General features: G+C 50.4%; 1 protein-coding gene across 1 annotated transcript in view; it reads right to left on the bottom strand.

Annotated features, from left to right (window-relative positions):
• The window catches only part of LOC134550629 (protein kinase C-binding protein NELL1-like), a 619,611-nt gene that overhangs the window by 582,190 nt on the left and 16,204 nt on the right, over window positions 1-21,217 (bottom strand). The window contains exons 3-4 of the mRNA XM_063397360.1: window positions 17,558-17,654; window positions 16,042-16,170 (exon numbers count right to left, since the gene is read on the bottom strand). Coding sequence (XP_063253430.1) covers window positions 16,042-16,170; window positions 17,558-17,654 — 226 coding nt within the window. The remainder of the gene's footprint in view (window positions 1-16,041; window positions 16,171-17,557; window positions 17,655-21,217) is intronic.

Genomic DNA, 21,217 nt, shown 5'->3' with positions numbered 1-21,217 from the left:
GATCCCGGCTGCCATAAAGGCGGCACGTTCTCCAAATCACCAGGGGCTCCTTCCCGATTTTCATGGCCAGGGCCACCCAGGGCTCCCCATCTGGGGTGACCCCTGCTGGCCCTGTGCCACAGGTGCGGCTTGCGGTGGTGGTGGACACGAGGGCACCGCTGGTGGTGTTGTGAAACCTTGCCATTGTGTCGCTGTGGGGGGTGCAAAACCGGCTGCCCCCTGTGGTGGCATGGGGTATGAGGGTTCCCCGCCCCACTGGGGGTTGGCATAGATGGGCCGCCTTGCATTCGCAGCGGGAGGAGGCTGGGTGCGGCCCGCATGCCCCCTCCCTTTCCCGTTTCCCTGAGGCCGGGACCTGCAGTCTTTGACAAGGTGCCCTTTCTTCCCACAGTTCCAGCAGGGCACTCTCGCACGGGCTTGGAGCGGGGGCATCGCGGGGGATGGCTGTGCTGGCTGGGGACAGCTCACTGCGATGTGGCCTGCCTGGCCACATTTGAAACATGCCATGGCACTGGTTAGGGTGCGGACAGCTGCCTGGATGGGTGTCAGCTGCTCCTCTTTTGCTACATGTTTGTCCATGTCGGCCAGGCTGGCTCCGGCCGGCAAGGAGCGCAGAATGTCTTTGGTAACTGAGTTGCATTGTTGCCGCAGGCAATCAGCTACTACGGGGCCTCTTGCCTCTGGGGGCAGGGTAGACGAATCCACCGCTGCCTGAAGGCAATCCACAAACTGAGTGAAGCTTTCGCTTTCACCCTGTTTTATGGTGGACCATGGAGAGGGCCTGGCCACCACTCGGGATGCAGCTCGAATGGCCTCCTGGGCAGCCTGGGTGGTGGCTCTGACCTCCTCAGCCCGCATGTTCGCGGCTTGTTGCTGTGGGGTTATCATGTTGTCATGTTTTCCCATCAGCCTGGATAGACTGGAGTCATGCAGTGGCTGCCCTGCTCCAGAAGACTGAGCCAGTAAATTTGTACAGTTGTCCTTCCACTCTTGTGTGAAGACAATCATCCCCGCACCATCAAATATCATGCGACTTATTTGTTTAATATCAAAAGGGAGCAAATCATAGTTGCCAAAAAGGCCATCCACCAGAGTGGAGACCATGGCTGAATTCAACCCTTTTTCTGAGATTGCTTTTACGATTGTTTGTATGTCTTTGGGGTTTACCGGTGTATATGTTCTTTGCTGATTACCTTCTGGCCCCGTAACTCTCACTGGGAAAACCTTCACTGCAGCCGCTGGTGCCCATTCAGCACAGGCTATTTTTATCTTTCCCCAGTCAGTAAGCTGGGCTGGCTCGCATTGTAAATCCCTTTCAGAGCGGCCTGAGGCTTTGTTAGGTTTCACTCTAAACTGTATTAGCTCCACTCGCTCTGTTTCTGAATCCCCGTCAGTTTCCGTCTGCTCCCCTGAGCTGCTGCCGCTGGTGGTGTCCGACAGAGAGTCAGAAGCACACTGCCAGCTCACTTCCGGGTTCGGGCGCCGTTCCGTGCGGCTCCGGCCCCGCCCCTCCCCTCTGGGGTGGTGCCGCTCCCACCCCCTGGGCTTGCCCTGCCTCCCGCGGGGGGAGGTTTCTTCCTTAAATGGTGACAGTGTTGAACGCAGCTCCCGACGGGGCATGTGCTCTCTGCCACTGTTCCGCGCGTGCGCGTTTATGGGGGTCTGCGGTGCCGCTCGGCGTGCGTTCTCCCCGCGGCTCTCCCGCGCGTGCTCGCCCGCAGTAGCCCCCAGTGCCGCTTTGAGCATGCACCCTCTCCCTTCCTGCCGCGCGTACCCATCAGCCAAAGCCCGCAGCTCCTGTCTGAGCGTGCGCTCTTCTCCCTCTTCCCCGTCTCTCTCCTGTGCATGCGCATCAGCGGATACCCGCGGCTCCCCGCCAAAGACATCCGGACCCCGCCCCTCCTCACGGCCACCGGCGCCATTTTCAAAAGCGTATGGCAGCAGCGCCGCCCGTGCCTCCCACGCCGCATTTTCAGCGTCTCTGGCTTCACCCGCCAATCCCTCCCAGAAGAACCGCGCGCGTTGCCGCGCCTCGGGCTCCGAAACGCCGGCCGGCGGCGAAGAGCCAGACGAGGGACCCGTGGTTTTTTGGGAAGGTTCCGCGGGTGGGGGGGGACCCGGCGGTTTCGGCGGGGGGGTCGGGGGATTCTCTAAGGGCACTTGGGGGTTTGGGCTCGGGCTCTGGGAGCGGGGAAGCGCGCCTGGCTCCCGCGGCTCCCCGCCCTCGGACTAATCGCGTTCGAATGCCGTTTGCGTGGTGGCACCCACTCCCAATTTGCATGTAGTTAGCAAACACACGCGTGCAGCGCTCCAGGTCTCCTGTTCCTCCAGCGCCTTGCTCAAAGCCTGTTCGACTTTTCCCCATGCTGTGAGACTTTTAGCGCTGCCCGAGGATTTCGTATCCTTAGCCAGGGCAACCGTGCACTTATCCCATACCTCCGAATGGAGTATATCTATTGGGCGGTCTATCACCCCCAGCTCTAATAATCTTGCCATAGCAAGTTGAAGATCTCTGAGCTTACACTTAATTCCCCACTGTTTATGAATCAAACTTACGACCTTCGCGATGGCCTCCATGATCCTCGCGGGTCCGGGGACGTCTCCCCCGCCGTGGGTCAGTCCTTTTGTCCCGCCCCGGCCGCTGCTCCTGTCCAGGCGAAAATCCCGATTCCCGAGCGTTTTTCTTCCCGGGTTTCGGCACCACTAATGTTGCCTTCGATATGAGGCAATGGCGACCTGGTTTCAAAGAGCTAGCACGGCAGCTTGACTCCTCAAGCCACTCGGGCCATTGACAACGCATACACCAATGTGGTGGACGGCAAATGGCGATTTATTAGGTTCCCACATGGGGTTATATAGTCTAAGGGGTCTTCACTACGTCAGAGGGGAAGGAAGGTTAGAGGTTAGTGGAAAACTACTGGGTTTGGAGGGGCTACATTGTTCTCAGAGTTAGTTACACACCTCAGAGGGTGAGGGGGGAGGTTTCCTGTCTTTCCGTTACAATCCCGAGATCTTCCGCTGCGCCAGGCCTTATCTATCTGCTCACACACCCTGCACAAAGGGATTTTCTACTCTCACTGCACTGCATCTGTTCCCTCTGGTCTCTGCATTCTCCAGCCTCAGACCAGTGTCCTCCACATCCCTCCTGTGGGTTTCTCCAGCAAATCAGGTTTTTTCCTCATGTTCCCAAAACTGAGGGGTGCAGGGTGTTCATTTCAGTCTGTAGAGACCCTGCTGCAGGACAGGTGCATTTCCTTGTTCCCCTCTTCTGACCCACTCGTGCCAGCATTGAGGCAGCCTCAAATCCAGCTCTGCTGCTCTGCTGGGGCCAGCACAGGCTTTGGAGCAGGCAGAGCATTCACAACAGGCAATCTCACACAGTCAGGACCAAGCCCAACCCAACATCTCATCTGTAACCTGGCTGGGAGAAGTCCCACTGGGAAAAGGGACTCCATCCCCCAGATCATTCCTTAAGAGTGACAGAGACAGACTGAGCACCAAACCACACACCAAGGGTCTTCAAAGTAGTGAAAATAAAAGTTGGGCACCAGCATTTGAAAGACAGTCTCTTTTTCCCATTTCTAGACATGAAACAACACAAATTAATCGGCCTCTCTGCAAACCCAAGCCCTGCAAAAGGCAACCACAGAGACTCAGCAGCATCTAAAATGACCCCCCAGTGCTCTCGATGCAGGTCAGGATGACAGAGTCAGAAAAAAATCAGGAGGTTTCTGTGCCAGCTCCCTTTTGAACCTCCCAGGCCCTGAGAGAGAGGCCCTGGGCACTCAAGGCTGCTGTGCTGCAGTGGGAAAAGCCCATTTCCCACAGATACACAAAGACACACGGGCACACACAGCATTTTTAACTATTCCAGTCATGCTCCAGATTTCTAAAAAGGCACAACTCCAGCACCTCAACCCTTGGGTCTTCAGAGCTAAGCACACAACTTTTAGCATTTTCTATAAAAGTTCTGGTGAGTAGCTTCCATCTAAGCCCAAGCAAAACTTCCTCATTATACACAAACATTTCTCAGTATTTTGCAGTCCAGCTCAAACACAAGTGAACTTCTGACCACCACTAGAAAAACAACGCTGTTTTTTTTACCTTCCTTTGCTGGCAGATGTTTGATGCAAGCACTTACCTGGTTTAAACCACCAGAATTCCACCAAAAACTCTTTCAAAAGGTCCCCTTTTTCATTGATGCCAGCAGGAATGTGACACGATCTCCTCAGGATCCTTCCTCTCCACCCTCTCCTTCCCTCTCCCTCCAGGTTCCTCCTCCATGCTGATCCTCCCCTCACAAGCTCCCCCCTCCCTTTGATCACATTTATCTTTACTGGATCCAGCTGTGGCTCATCAGGGCCAGGCTGCGCTGGGTAATTAACACAGCTGTTAATTGTCAGGGTGAGCTCACTGCATTCCCTTCTCCTGCACACACCGGCACCTGAACATCCCTGTGCTGTTCCTCCAGGTGCTGATTTTGGCCAGGGGTGGAGAAGAAGCATCAATGGATCTCAAAATCAGAGATTAAACAGCTCAAAGGCACTGCTGATTCCATCTAATTTATGTTCTTGGGCTCTGGACCGTGCAAGGCCAGAGCAGGTGAGGAGCAGGCAGACAGCTCCAGGTGAAACTGCATTAAATCACAGTTGAAATGAGGAATTAACTGTGGGTAGCATTTTAAATATCTTATGGCCTTTTCTAAGTGTTTTGGTGGTCTCAAGAGTCAAAGGTTGTCAGCAAAATGGCTCACCAGGGTCATCTAGGAAGAACTGGCTAGCATAATTCATTGATCAAGAAAACAGTTTCCACTTTCTGCATCACCAAGTTAGATGTCTGTCCATCCCATATTATTTTTTTATTTTCTCTAATTTAGGAAAGAAAATATAATCATCAGATTTACTGCCTGACCATCACTAGAAGAACAAGGCTGGTTTTTTTCTTTCCTTTGCTGGCAGATGTTTGATGCAAGTGCTTACCTGGTTTAAACCACCAGAATTCCACCAAAAACTCTTTCAAATGTTCTCCTTTTTCACTGATGCCAGCAGGAATGTGACACGATCTCCTCAGGATCCTTCCTCTCCATCCTCTCCTTCCCTCTCCCTCCAGGTTCCTCCTCCATGCTGATCCTCCCCTCACGAGCTCCCCCCTCCCTTTGATCACATTTATCTTTATTGGATCCAGCTGTGGCTCATCAGGGCCAGGCTGCACTGGGTAATTAACACAGCTGTTAATTGTCAGGGGTGAGCTCACTGCATTCCCTTCTCCTGCACTATTATTGACCAAAAGCAGTCACAGCTACCTGCACTGTGCAGTGAATTATTCTCATTAACATCCTTTAGTCTAAGCACCACCATGATAAATCATTTATTTTATATAAATCTATGTGGTTTGCCATCCCTAACCTGTGGAACAAAGTTCTGTCAGGGTTCAATTACACCCACACAGTCCTGTGGACCCAAACCTCTGCCCCAGGCTGGGCTGAGCCTGGACCCAGCTGCCCCCAGAGCCCTCTCTGAGAAGGGTTCAGAGAGCAGGGGGCCCTTCCTGCCCCTCCTGGCTCCATGGAAGGCTTCTCTGAGAAACCTGGGCTGGAGCTCCCACCCTGCACACAGCAAAGGTCATTACAGAGACAAAGGTCATTACACTGCCCCTGAAGGAACATGCAATGGCCTTTTCTTCTGCTTTTACAGTCAGCTTTTAAACCAGATTCTACTGTGACTAGTAGCCAACAACATGGCACTGGGTTTTCATTAACCCCTCTATCAAATTATGTCCTGCACAATTCAGAAGAAGGCAGCCCTAACATGCAAGAACATTTGTTCATTTGGGGACAAAAGATCCCAAATCTCTTCATGTGAACAAAAACCTCAACAGCCTCAGAGCAGGATTTTCATTGCCATCCTGAAGGGGTGAGGATGTTTTTTGCCCTTAAAAGCAATGATTATAATTTGCCCAAATGTGTGTTACCAACACAAGAACTGACAGCTGCAAGCCTGAATTCCTTGGGAGCCATAATTATTTATGACACTTGATTACAAAGAGGCCAAAACATATGGTTACCTTATCAGAAATTAGAATTTATTTTCATATAAATCTCAGCATGACATCACACCAAAAGAGCTGAAGTTACTCCAGGGGATGGCAAGTAATTCCAGGTTTCTGTAGCTAGAATAGGATTTTAAACTAATTAAGGTGAAAACATAAAAGCAGCTTTGGTAACAGAAGTCATCTATCCAGAGCCATACAGGCACAAACATCACCTTCCAACAAACTCCTGAATCTTCTTAGGATAAAAATTTTAGTATTTTGCTCAAAATCTGTCTGGGAACAATATAATCTCTGCCTTGGATTTACCACATCCAATGAACTTGAGAGTGAAAGAGTCCGGTGTGGTTTTAATTCAGCCTCCTCCAGTAGCAGCTCACAGCACAAGGAATCTGCAGCCTCATTTATTAAAGTCCATACACCCACAAGGGCAGGACACCAGCTGACAAGTGCCTGCCTTTGGATCATGTTATAGAAGATGAATTTGAGTTCATGTGATGGTTAAGGGTATAATTTTAAATAGAAAGTCTCTCTCTGTGGTCCTCAGTAGGCAGGACCAATGTATTACTTGTATTATAGAATTGACTTTCACTGATAAATAGGATTACCTACATAGTAGAAGTTCAAATTTGACACTGTTAGGTGAAATCTTAAACTGTAGGTTAACAAGTGTCTTTCGAAGAAAATACCAACTTCTAAAAAAGCAGCCTGGCATCAAGTTGTGTTTATAAAGGGTGGGCAGAGGTGTTGTTTGGGGGTACCAACACACACACACAGCTCCACACTGTCCCTGTGCCCTGTGCTGAGCAGGCAGAGCTGCAGGGTGCACACTCTGCTCTCCTGCAGTGGGACACAGCTCCACAGTGTCCCTGTGCCCTGTGCTGAGCAGGCAGAGCTGCAGGGTGCACACTCTGCTCTCCTGCAGTGGGACACAGCTCCACAGTGTCCCTGTGTCCTGTGCTGAGCAGGCAGAGCTGCAGGGTGCACACTCTGCTCTCCTGCAGGGTTTGGGGCCCTGCTCTTGCCCAGCTCACTCGTGTCACTCCCAGGATTTTCCTGTGCACAGTGACAAAGGGACACTGGTTCAAAGGGACACTGGTTCAAAGGGACACTGGTTCAAAGGGACACTCAGGGCTGTGCCTAAGGGGGCACAGCTCCAGGTGAACCTCAGACCTCATCATCAATAGAAATGTTTCTACACCTCTCCCTTCCAAAGACCAATGCTGCAATTGTGTCTTACACATGCAAGACAAGCAGCCAAACCTCAGAAAAACAGAAAGACGCACAACTTTTCTGGTTTTAAGCAAAATACATTGCTTTTATATAACACAGAGAATCTCCACTTGTCTCCTTCATTCATCACAAGCTTCATTTACTTGTTTGCTTTCAGAAACTGCCTTCCCTGAATACATTTGTTATTTCAAAAATGGAATGCACACAGTGAATGGTTATCTTGTATGCACATCTTGACATAGGAAGCTCCTCAGTATTTGAAAAGTATCTGCTGAGAATGAATAGTGAAAGCCTCTCAGCCTTTTATTATTTATTTCACAAATTTGTTGATGCCAATTCTCTGATAAAAATTAGAGTCTTTTAAATTTTTTTTTTCCACTGTACTGCTAATGTGAATATGCAAAGTTAAAAAAAGAGACAAATACTTATCAAAAGGCAGAGCAGACTCAAACACAGCACTTCAGAGATCTTACAAAATTCAAATGATGCTGAACTCCAACAAGATAAAAGTGTCTAAGTAAGAGCCAGCAGAAGTAACAGTAAAATTACAGGTAAGGTAAAACAATACCAGAGATCACAACTCACAGGCACAAGTACTTCAGGTACACTGGAAGAGATGAGAAACCTGCAAAGCTCCAAGTCAGTGACCTGGAGCACTCTAAACTGAGGTGCCACTCACCAGGACATCTCAGGAGTTGGAAATTATTTCATCTTCCACCTCCAAGCAAGCAGTGATCCCACATGCCTGAAGTTTAAAGGCTTAGCAAAGACAAATCCAGAACTGCTGCTGAGCCTGAGCCCTTCCTTGCTCCCACAGGTGTTCTGTATATTCAGGATGTGCTGCTCAAGTGTTTTGAGTGTTTCATTCTTACACAGAGAAATTCAGAACAGTGACAGAGAAAATCCCCCCTACCCTGCACCAACCTCCATCTGAACTGCACCTTCAGGTAGGGCCCTTGTCCTCATTGGTTTCCATCTCTGCTCCCCTGTGCACTGAGACTCTGCACTGCTCTGAAATGATTCCATTTCGCAGATTAAACACGTGCAGGAGAGGAACGAGGAACGAGGCTGGAGAGGCAGAGATTGAGCAGAAAGCTGCTCTGAAGAGGGGAAGGCAGCTCCTCCCAGGCTGGCAAGAGTCACCTCTTGGCTGATCCATCTCAAGGCTGCAGCTCCCCGTGCTCAAGGGCCTCTCTGCTGTGTCACCTCCAGAGAACTGCCTTCCTTCCAGCACACAGATCATTTCAGAAATGCACAAAGCAACCCTCTCCTCTACCCCACGGGCTCAGGCAGCAAAAGCAGCTCTTGGTTCTGCTGCCTGATGCTTCACCCACACACACAAACCAGGGACTTAACTTGCCCTTCCAAAAGTTAATCGTTGCAATTCCTGCTAATGTCTTCTTAAAAGCTCTTTTTTCCACCATCACTATCACTAATGTGCTGCCAACATCTCAAAAATTGCTTGGGTCAAGGTGTTCAAAGTTCTTCCACAGGAAAAAAAAGGACAGTTTGTGTCTAGGTAAATAGAAATACTAAGCACTGTCATCATTTAAAACAGCAAAAAAGACCCCAGCTAATACTGGAGTGTGTCTCAGAGCTAATAAACAGCCTGTCTGCTGATGTCCAAGAGGTCCTTGTAGTACCTATAAAGCAGTTGTTCAGTTTTTGGTTCAGCTTTCTGTACAAACAAGTTTCTCTCTCTACACCATGTATCTGCTGCCTACCTTTAAGAACAGAGCTGGGAACTGTTTTTCCAGCCACTGAAAGTGAATATCAAGGAGCATTCAAATTATTGTTTGTAGAGAAATGACTAAACACCCCAAGATTTAAAGCTGCTCTTCACTCAACTCATTTATAAAACTGCTATTTCAAGCCCTCCTGTTCACTTGCATGCACTCTAAAGCCCTTTTACAAATGCAGGATCATTTAAGCACAATCCACGCGTGTCTTTTTTTATTCTTTCATCCTTACTCCTCAGTATTTCAATTCTTCTGCTCTATTTTCACAGCTTGTCAAAAAAAACCATCCCCTTCCATCACCAGTCCTATTGCAAAAACAATCTGGGGAAATATGTTTTACAGAGCAGCTCAAAAACTCCCTGTGATGGCCCAAAGATTAAACACTGCAGCCTGACATACAAGGGTGTTAAAAAACCCCAACCCACACTGCAAAGGCAGGAAGGAATGTGGGATATATTGAATCACCAATTCATTTTCAAGAAGCACCTCTGTGTGGGTGATAGCTAGGGACAGGCGCTCGGAAGATCACGTGATGTCACGGGAAGATAAGGACCCTCCCCCCGTCCCTTCGGTGGTGGCCCCTCCTAGCCCCATTAGCTTCCCACCAACCACTGACCTTTAGATCCTTTGCCCTCCCACTGACATAGTAGAAGACCCTGTAGACTATTTAACCCCATGTGTAATACAATAAACCGCCATTTGCCGTCCACCAAATTGGTGTAAGCGTGTGAATGGACCGAGTAGCTCGAGGACGTCGAGCTGCCGTGCTGACTCGTTGAAACCAGGTCGCCATTGCCTCATATTGAAGGCAACATTCTGGTGCCGAAAGCCTGGGAACAAGAAAAACGCTCAGGAGTCGGGATTTTTCGCCTGGACAGGAGCAGCGGCCGGGGCAGGCCAAAGGAACTGACCCTCGGCGGGGGAGACGTCCCCGGACCAGCGAGACTCATGGAGGCAATCGCGAAGGTCGTAAGTGTAATTCACAGACAGTGGGGGATTGAGTGCAAGCCCAGAGATTTACAACTTGCTTTGGCAAGATTACTGGAGCTTGGGGTGATAGAGCGCCCAGTAGAAATCCTCCATTCGGAGGTATGGGGGAGGTGTACACTCGCGCTGGCCGAAGATACGGAATCCACAGGGAGCGGGAAACACCTTAAAGCATGGGGGAGGGTCAAGCAAAGTTTACGGAAAGCGCTGGAAGAACAAGAGACCTGGAGTGCCGCCCGCGTGTGTTTGCTGGCCACTCCTAAGCTGGGAGTGGGGGCCACCACACAAACGGCGTCTGAAAATAATTTATCCGAGTGCGAGAAGCCGCGGGAGCCAAGCACGCTTCCCCCCTCCCGGAGCCCGAGCCCAAAGCCCCCGGTGCCCTCAGGGAACCCCCCGACCCCCACCCCGAGCCCGTCGGCTTCCCCCCCGCCCGCGGAACCTTCCCGGGCATCCGGAGGTCCCTCCTCCGTCCCCTTGCCGTCGATCGGTGGCTCGGTGCCCGAGGCGCGGCAGCGCGTGCGATTTTTCTGGCAAGGACTGGCCGAGGAGGCCAGAGACGCCGAGCACGTGGCTCAGGAGAGCACGCGGCCGGCACCGCCACCGTACGGGTTTGAAAATGGCGCCGGCGGCAGCGGGGAGGGGCGGGGTCTGAACATTTGTGGTGGGGAGAGCCCGGAGCCGTGGGTGTGTGCCAGTGCGCATGCGCAGGGGAAAGCCGGGGAAGAGGGAGAAGAATGCGTGCTCGGACGGGAGCCGCGGGCTTCTGCTGGCGCGTGCGCGCAGCAGGAGGGGAGGGGGTGCATGTTCGGAGCGGCGCCGCGAGTTCCCGCGGGCGCGTGCACACGGGAGAGCGGCGGGGAAAGCGCGCCCGGCCCGGCGCCGCGAGCTTCCGCAGGCGCGTGCGCGCCGGGAAGCGGCGGGGAAAGCGCGCCCGGCCCGGCGCCGTGGGCTTCCGCAGGCGCGTGCGCGCCGGGATGCGGTGGGGAAAGCACGTTCGGGGAGGCGCCGCCGTTCCCCGCGGACGTGCACACGCGGGAAAGCCGCGGAGAGCGCCCGCGTGGTTCGGAGCCGTGGTTTTCCGCAGCCCCGCATGCACGGGACAGCGGCGAAGAGCGCGTGCGCGCCTCGGGGCCGCGGTTTCCCGCAGGCACGCACGTGCGGGAGGGGCGCGAGGAGCACGTGTCCCGTCGGGAGCTGTGTTCAGCACTGCCAGCATTTAGGGGAGAGACCTCACCCCGCAGGAGGCAGGACAAGCCCAGGGGGCGGGAGCGGAGCCATCCCCGAGAGGGGGGGCGGGAGCGGAGCCACCCCCGAGAGGAGGGGCGGGGCCGGAGCCGCACTGAACGACACTCAAACCCAGAAGTGAGCTGGCAGTGTGTCTCTGACTCCTTGTCAGACAGTACCGGCGGCAGCAGCTCCGGAGAGCAGACAGACAGTGATTGGGATTCAGAAACAAAGAGAGCAGAACCAACACGATTTAAAATGAAACCTAATAAAGCTTTCAGCCACTTCAAAAAGAGTTTACAACATGAGCCAGCCCAGATCACTGACTGGGGAAAAATAAAAATAGCCTGTGCTGAGTGGACACCGGCTTCCACAGTGAAAGCATTCCCAGTAAGAGTTACTAGAATAGAGGACAACCAACAAAAAATATACACGCCAGTAAATCCCAAAGACATACAAACAATTGTAAAAGCGATTCCAGAGAAAAGGAACGAACCGAGAGCACCCAAGTGTCCCACGCCAGTGAGACCCAGGCAACAACGATGCTTTTGTATGATTTTGCTATTGGGGCTGGTTGCCAGAATGCAAGCCAGCCCAGACTATTATCCTCATCAACCATTCAGGTGGGTCATTGTCGTGGTTGGGGGGGGGAGGTGAATTTTTCCAGGGGGATGTGGGCAGTCCAATCAGTAATCAGCTTTTCTGCTGGCACCTGGATTGGTCACTCAGAGGTTTGGACACGCCTCTGAGGACACAAAGAGTTAAAAGCAGGAGTCTGAGGGGCTCGGCCCTCTTTTCAGATCCTGGTTTCAGCAGAGGGACGTGTGAGGCCTTCTTCCCCTGCCCGGCCACGAGGCTGGGTGGGGGAGGGGAAACACGTGGTCGGCTCAGGTAAGCCGGAGCCCCCCCGGGGGGGGGAGAAGAGAAGGGACAGGACTGGAACTGAGCTGCCCCGTCCAGGATGGAGGGGTGGAAAACTGTGGAAGTGCCTTCTGTGTGTGCTCACCCCCCTCCTCTCCCCAAACTCCGGGAGAAGGTGCTCAGCCACGTGGGGGGTTGCCGAGCCTGGGAATGCCTCCGTCTGCAGCACCCTGCCGAGAAGAAACTGTTAACCCTTGCTTGGCAGAAAGAAACTTTTCTTAGACATTGATTCTCATGACTGGTGGTTTTCGGAGAGAGGGAAGCGGCCTGGGACCGAGATGATAAAGCATGATTGGAAGGAACTCGATGGAAGAATGAGAGGAGTAGCCTTGGAGCTGGACTTTTCTTGCATAATGTCAGCCATGGACTGAACTTGAGTCTCTTTTGAACATAAACTGCATTTTTGGGTGGATGCAGCTGCCCCTTGCTTTTGCTACAGTGACTGGCACTTGAAGTGAGTAGCGAGCAGAGAAGAGAGGGGGAGGGTGAGGTGGCACCCTCTGCCCTCAGGGCAGACCTGCTCCTGGAACCCCGGCCCCTGGGTGAAAAGGGGGAGAGCTTGGCATGCAGCATCCTTAAAAAGCCCTGTATGCAGTTTTGGCCTATGAGACAGCGGTGAGAGCGCTGGACATAGGAAAAAGAGAGTGTCACCTTAGCAGACTTCTCCGGGCGGTGCTATGGGTGACATGGAAACACATAAGGGGTGGACCCGTGTTTTCTGAGGAACAGTCTGTGTTGCGAGAGAGACTCCTCTCTCCCTTGCTGAATTGAAGATTAGTTTGTTTTTGAGTGGTAATGGTTTGATCTAAAACCCAGGGGTTGGTCTGTGAAGAGTGATGGGTGGGGAGGTAGAAACTGGGAGAAGAAAATGTTCTAAGAAGTTTTTATTTCTGTCTCTGTGTGTGTTTAAGAGTATTTCTGTCCCTGTTCTTATGTAATTAATAAAGTTTTGGTGGGGTTTTTTTTTGTTTTCAAGATTTAAGCCTGCTCTGCTCTGTTCCTGATCACATCCCACAGGAGTTGTTAGAGAAAAAACATATATTCATGGGTGCACTAACATCTGGCCAGTGTTAACCCATGACAGTCATGAAACACCTTTCAAATGACAAGGTGCTCAAAGAAATCACCACACCGGGCACCCCATCCTTTGTGTTCCACATCACCGATCTGTTCCCGGGGCGACCAAAGATAGACCGCCACGCCCCATATCTCATGCACATGTACATGGCCTACTGGTGCCCAGCCTCCAACCCAGGGAAAAGGCACTGCAACTACCCGGGGTGGGGCCACTGTGGCTACTGGGGATGTGAAACCATTGTTACAGATAGCAGACCATCAGGATATGGGTGGGACCCACAGGAACCCGATAAATTCTTACAGTTCACCTGGGCACCCACCGGCTGTAACAAACCCTTCTTCAGGTCAGGGTTCTATCGAAACTATTATCAGGACTCTGCACGCCGGACATGCACTGATTATAACATAACTGTTTTACAACCAGACCACCCTAGCTGGGCCACAGGCAGGACGTGGACAGTAGTCCTCCAGTTACCAAAAGAGTGGGTAAATGTACAAATTATCAGGCTCCAGCCGCCAGTGCCCCGAGCGGTCGGACCCAAGGAAGTTATTAGAGACTCACTAAAAAGGAAAAGCACAATCCACCCCAAATCTTTGCCCACAAAGGTCACCAATACCCCGACCAGCTATGCAGATGCCTTTCAGATAGACCGCTTAGCCGTGTCTGACCCGAATCCCATTTTCCGCGTGCTAGAAGCTACCTTTTCATCTCTGAATGAATCCAACCCAAACCTAACCAATCCATGCTGGCTCTGTTACGATGTTAAACCTCCTTTCTATGAAGGAGTTGCTCTAAACATCCCATTCAGTTATTCCACAGCTGATGTCCCCCACCAGTGCAGGTGGGACACTCCCCGCAGAGGAATCACCTTGAGTCAAGTCACGGGTCAGGGAAAATGCTTTGGCAGTGCAACTTTAGCCAAGCAGAAGGGAAAGGTTTGCACCGAAGTTGTCAAACCTGACAAGAAGATCAATAAGTGGGTGATCCCAGCTGCATCCGGAATGTGGGTTTGTCAACGGTCTGGGGTGAGTCCTTGTGTGTCCCTGGCCAAATTCAATAACTCTGATGATTTTTGTATCCAAGTTCTGATTGTTCCTAGGGTCTTGTACCGCTCAGACGAGGAGGTGTGTCAACTTTCCGAGGAACCGGGCCGGCTCCACAAGCGAGAAATAATAACAGGAGTAACCATCGCGATGCTGCTTGGCCTGGGAGCAGCCGGTACAGCCACAGGTGTCTCAGCCCTCGTGACCCAACACCAAGGACTTTCTCAATTACAAGTGACTATCGACGAGGACTTGCAGAGGATCGAGAAATCCATCTCCTTCCTGGAGAAATCGGTTTCCTCACTTTCAGAAGTCGTCCTGCAGAACAGGCGGGGACTGGACCTCCTGTTCATGCAACAAGGAGGCTTGTGTGCCGCCTTGAAAGAAGAATGTTGCTTTTATGCTGATCATACAGGAGTCGTTAGAGACTCCATGGCAGAACTCCGAGATAGACTGGCTCAGAGAAAGAAAGACAGGGAAGCCCAACAGGGCTGGTTCGAGTCCTGGTTCAATCAATCGCCATGGCTCACCACCCTAATTTCCACATTGATAGGTCCACTGGCAATGTTACTCTTAGCCCTCGCCATTGGACCATGCCTGTTAAACAAGCTAGTCACATTTATTCAAACACGCCTAGAACGGGCCAACATTCTATTTGTAGGACAGCAACAATTGTTGTAAACCAAACTGTGAACACTGCCAGTTGCAAAGTTCTGCCTAGTCAGCCTCGCAGAATTTACTCAAGTTTTCCAAACCCCTTCTTTTTTTTATCAAGTTACTACCTTGTACCCCTTTTCTCCAATGCCTCTAACTACCTCATTTTTTTTTTGTGAAAAAGGGGGGGGAGATGTGTGGGTGATAGCTAGGGACAGGCGCTCGGAAGATCACGTGATGTCACGGGAAGATAAGGACCCTCCCCCCGTCCCTTCGGTGGTGGCCCCTCCTAGCCCCATTAGCTTCCCACCAACCACTGACCTTTAGATCCTTTGCCCTCCCACTGACATAGTAGAAGACCCTGTAGACTATTTAACCCCATGTGTAATACAATAAACCGCCATTTGCCGTCCACCAAATTGGTGTAAGCGTGTGAATGGACCGAGTAGCTCGAGGACGTCGAGCTGCCGTGCTGACTCGTTGAAACCAGGTCGCCATTGCCTCATATCGAAGGCAACACACCTCACAGCTGGGAATGACAAGCTCTGGCAAACACTGAGAAACAGAAAGGAGAGCAGTGCCCCACTGCCCTCATTCTGTGATGGCCTCACACATGAACAGAACTCCTCAGGCACAGCCTGCTCACAAATGGTCTCTGCTGTGCCACAGAAAACCATTCCAGCCAGCCCCGTCCCACAGGAGCACTGCAGGAAGGAGTGCAGGCATCACTTGGATATCCCAGCCCCAGTGCTCCTCCACGCTCACTGTCCTTACACAATCCCCAGCTCCTGAATTAATGCAGCCTGGAAAGGCTCTGCTCCCCAGAAAACTCTTTAGAAGGGAGGTGCTGCTGCCTGACAAAGAGTGTTTGAGATCTTGTCACTGCAGCGTGACCACGGTGTGCAGAGACAGCTGCCAGAGTGAAACGTGCCCTGGACAGGGTGGGCAGCACCCCTGGAACCTTCAATCCCCATTCCCAGACACAGAGAGGGGCCCTGGGACACTCCCCACCATGGAGCCCAGCCCTGCAGTGACACCCACTCCAAAGCCACCATTTCTTTCATGTCCTGTGTGTGCCTGAGCTGCTCAGGGGCTCTGATCCTCTGTTTACCTTCACAGCCTGCAGGGTCCCCTGGCACAGAGAGGAAGCCGCTCCTGCACTCACAGGTGGCTTTGGTGTCCCCGTTCCTGCACTCGGAATTGTCACCACACCTGTGGCCCTCTGCACAGAAGTCATGGCCTGAAACACAAGGAACAGCAACAGGGTTTAAAACGTGTTGAGTTCAGACATTCAGGAATTTGCAGTGACTGTATCACTCACAAACTTTGGCACCTTCCATTCCAAATTCTCTCTGCAAACCCAGCTGGTGCACACAGGCTTTTTAGGTTTCTCCATCAGGTCATTCTCAGAAAAACCATTTTCTTTGAAAAGGTGTTTGTATGACTAGCTTTATTCAGGAGAAATGACAACTCCAGAGCAGGGAGCAATGACAAGTCACGAGTGTTCTACTGAACCCGTGTGGCATTAAGTCTGATTGTCAGCAAGTGCAAGGCAAACTTACATAAAAACCACAATCAACTGTAACACATAATAAAAACCCCTCAAAATCCTCTTATTCTGCATAGCCACGTGTGTAGACCAAAATGGGACATTGCACAGAATTATACCAGTAGTCACAGCAACCTCATGCTCTGCCTTGTAATTCTGCCATCAAAAAGCAGCCCCATTGTTTCTACAGTTTATAATTATTCCATGCATCATGTTTTATCAAGGAGAATTTTTATTAATCTTTTTCCTTCACACAAATTCTCAGCAGTTGCTCTGGGAACAGTTTCTTTTATTCCACACAGTCATTGCTAGAAACAGGATGAACCTTCCCACCTCCTTCTGGAAAGGCACAAGTGGCTGAAGTTCTTTCTGTCTGATTTTCAGTATTTCTCAGAGACATGTCAACATCTTTCTCTGCTTAAGTCTAACGTGAAAGTAATTTTAACTTCATCTCTAAAGGCACTCCACTGCAAGTTAAGAAATAACTTACAGCATTGGACAACAGGGTTTTTTCCTCCATCCACTGATATATATTTTACGCGTTTTCTCTCTTAATATCCAAGAGGCTATTTCTATTTGCCCGAGATATATAAGGAGTCATTGTGGTAATTCCTATTCTGTCTCCACTTTCTGTCCTGGAAGGAGGAAAAGCACAAACCCAGACACAGCATCACCCACTGGTGTTCCAACTTGCTCTCATCTGAACACCAGAACAGTTTCTGCAGCCCCACCTGGTCAGAAAGGAGCAAACAAAGTTCCAGTTCATGGACCACAAACTTCCTAACACCCCCTAAAAACAGCTGAGAAAAGCACAACCCAGGCCTTAATAGCCTTTTAATACCAATTTTTAGGAGATACTGGTTCCTTTGTCCCCTAGCTTTTCCTTTTCTCCCTCCTCCTGCCTAATTCAGAGCAATTACAACTTTATGTCTGGTACATCTTCTAACCAAAGGAGTATCCCAGACTGGTTTTAGAACCATGCTCACAGAGGTACTTAATATCTCATTAAAAAGGAGTTATTCCTTTCAGTGTATCCCCCCTTGAGCCAACAAATCCCACTGCTCCCAGGCTGGCTTACCTCTACAAACCCTGCAGCACTGGTTCTCTGGAAGAACCTGATCTTCTGAGCAGTTCAGCGGGGGACAGGTCTCTGTAACTTTTACTAAAACTCCATTCTGAAAACAAACAACATTTAAAACAAAATTACATAGGGGAAAAGGCACTCAGTGGCAAGGCTCACATACTTGTGCATCCACAGCACCAGCAATCTCCAGTAACAACACTGGTAAACGAGCAAGAAGCAAGGTAAATTCATTTGTTCCACAACAACATCAAATCTAGAGCAATCTACTGTGCATTTCTCTGCCCAGCATAAAAAAATAAATTAAAAAAACAAGGATTAAAAGACAAGGCACCTCATCTTAAAATTCCATTCCAGTTTTAGCAAATATGTAGTCTCCAAGTAGTCTCAGCACTCTTTCCGTGTATTTGAAGGAATTAAAGAATTCCATTCCAGGTTAAAGACAGTCCTCCTGCTTTCTGCAATCTGAGCTTTATTCCCCTTATTTGACAGTCCACACACTTCAGTGCTGAGTTATCCAACTCCAATACACACACAAGACCAGCACTCCCAAGGGTTGTTCTGCCATGTCCAATTGTCCTTCAGGATCACTGATCACCTCGTTTCCAAAGTTAGGTCCTTCAGAGAAGAGAGCTCATCTGGAGATATCCCTACAGAAACTGCAGGGCAAAATCAAGCTCAAGATGTTTCTGTGATTCTGGTTTCTGGATTTAGAGTAAGACTCTGATAGAAGGTCTGGATGCTGGCAGGAACTTCTCATAATCACAGACACAGAGCCTCACAGACACAAATGGGGAGATTTGTGCACCAAACTTGGCTCCATCCAGCAGATCAGCTGTGATCAAAGTGTTGACTGACAATAAATCTGGCCAGAAAAATGGCAAGAAATTGCCTGAAAGTCAAATGAGTGTCAGGATGAGTCAAAAAGCTCAAGACAAATTTATTTCAAGCTCACTGATGCTTTAGTGACTCACAAGGAGATTAAAGAACACAAATTGAGAACTCCAATAATTTAACGACATTAAGATTTTATTTCCCTAAGTTCCCAACTTTCTGCAGAATTTGCATCTTAAATTTGCAAATTAAACTTATTTGTAATTAAGTTTTAAAACAATTAAAGCATTTCCATGTTGAGCATTCTTTGGGTTAAAATCAATTTGTTACAAACTAGTACAGATCCAGTTATAAGAAGTATCATCATCAGATTTCATCCACTGAGATAAGCAAACAGAGTTCACACTTCAGAATTATTGCTTCAGGCAGCCTTAGAAAAATTACTCCTTTTTATATTCAATTCACATATGCAGCAGTCATAGAATGTGAACACAAATAGGTGTCAAAAAGACTTTTTTTTCTGGAATAAATAGATCAAGCTTCAGTTGTGACATACAATCCACAAAGAATGAGATCTGGAGTCAAAAACTTGCAACAAGATAATTAAATCGCTTGTAATTACCAAGCTAAGTACATTAAAAAAGGATTGGATGTAAGCCTAATCAGTGACATGCAGGGACAATCCGAACAACAAACAGCTCACCTCACATGGTTGGCTCTGAAAATGAACAGTGAGATTTCAGATGAGGCTGTTCTGGTGGGGTTCCTTTTCCTGACATTTATCTGTGCCTGAATTTATCTGTGCCCCGGCTCCAGACAAGGCAGGGCTGATCTCTGCAGGACCAGGGGCCATGGCCAGGACAGGAGGTTGTTCTGCACCCCCTCCCTCTGAGGTGGGGCCGGTGGGTGCAGAGGGAGCAGAGGTGTTGCTGTTCCCGTGAATCCAGCGTCTCTTCCCTGGACCCTTGGCCATCAGTGCTGTTGCTGTTCATTTTCCCATGTCCCTGCTGATTCCAGTGACCTGCTCTGACCTCAGCCCGTGCCCTTCACCTTTTGTGCCCCCAGTTCTCCTCTCCATCCCCCCCAGGGCAGTGAGGGATGTGGTTTCAGAGAGATCCCCACAGCCCGGACTGGGCCCCGCTCGGCCACGGCCCGGACCGGTCCCCGCTCGGCCACGGCCCGGACCGGTCCCCGCTCGGCCACGGCCCGGACCGGTCCCCGCTCGGCCACGGCCCGGACCGGCCCTGCTCAGTCTCTCAGGACACAGCTTCACACAGAGCCTCAGTGGTCACTCTTACAGAAGGACATCGTTCCTTATCCTCACTAAACACTTTCTAGTGACCCTCCCTGAGAGCTGTGGGCCCCGTCCCTCCTGTGTGGCCCCCGTGGCCTGCCTGCTCCCAGCATTCATGCAGAGACATTTATTTTTGTGCCCTTGGCTGTCAAGCTGGCCCTCTGTTTATGAACAGCACCACGTCACTCACAGGCAGCTGATCAGCTGCAAATCCCCACTCCAACAGGAGTCACAAAAACCCTTCCACTGACATTCCATGGCCCACATCACCACATGGTGAAACCCAAAAGAAAAACCCCTAAACAAACCAACAAACAAAAAAATCAAAGGCTTACTGAACACAGAGAGGTGCAGTTAGAGAGAGCTGCACGCTCAGCTCCGAGTGCACCAAGGCCCAGAGCGCTGCCATCTCCTGCAGGGCTCACGGCTGAAAAGAACAGGGCATATGCCTTTATTAATATTCAGCTCTTTATTAAAGTGATCAGCTCATTATTAAAATCATCAGCAGGATTGCAAAGTCTGATCGGAGTTTTCCACACTACTGCAGCCATCTGAAGGAGCAGGTGCTGTTCCAGTGGATGCTGAGTCCTTGTTCCCATAGAAACAGCTAGCAGTTCTCTCTGGTTAACCATCAGAAGGCAGAGCACTGGCAGTCAGCTCTTTGCCCTCAGGGAAAAGTTTCAAGAGTTTCCCATTCTCTACATCAGTCAGCTCAGCTGGCCAGTTCCCATTCCATTCAGGCTCCTCACAGGTCATGGCCAATCTTCAAACCAGGCCAGGAGGTGCATCCACTCCCCGCTCAGCCAGGGCACTATCCAATTCTCTTCTGATGAATCCAGCTTCCTGTCCCGGGGTGCAGTATCCCCCAAAAAAACCTCCCAGGATCCACGGGGGCGGCCCCGCCCTATCTGCATATCCAAATGCATATGCATTTGTCCTGGTCATAGCCGAAGTTACTCTTGCTAAATGAGGTAGTTACAAAGGACAATAGGGCTATCTAGGTGTGGGCAGCTTCTTTTCACATTTCAATTAGGTAGGGAAAAGTTGCCAGGCAACTTTCCTTCAGGGCAGCTCTCCCTGCTCAGATTGTCTGGGGTGTGGGGGGGTGTTACTCTAGCCAGGAGAGGGTCAGTTGTGGGGTGGTTGTTTTGTTGTTTTGGTTTTTTTTTTTGTTTTTTTTTTTTTTTTCGTTCATAACAAATCCCTCCTCTATTTCTTTGATAGGGCTGTAGCCCGCATCAACTTGCAGCTTCCTACTGTGTATCCTCTCAGTAGACACTGCTCAAAGAAATTTAGGAGTTCTCTAGGGGAATTGCCCAGCGGGAGACTGAGCAGATGTGGGAGGGGTGCCTTTAAACTTGGGTTTTTTTTATCAGGAATTAAGACACACTCTATCACCGTGGAGGCCCAACCAGGAAAACAGACTGGGGACGCAGATCTGGGTGCAACAACAGCAGCAGGGCAGAAGACCCTGCCCTTAGTTTATTTTTCCATTATATACCTGTGGCAAGGTGACCATGGATTGGAGA

Source organism: Prinia subflava, chromosome 5 (genome assembly GCF_021018805.1).
Source record: "Prinia subflava isolate CZ2003 ecotype Zambia chromosome 5, Cam_Psub_1.2, whole genome shotgun sequence".
NCBI classification, from domain to species: domain Eukaryota; kingdom Metazoa; phylum Chordata; class Aves; order Passeriformes; family Cisticolidae; genus Prinia; species Prinia subflava.
Note: the sequence above shows the minus strand (reverse complement) of the source record. Positions and strands in the feature narration are given on the sequence as shown.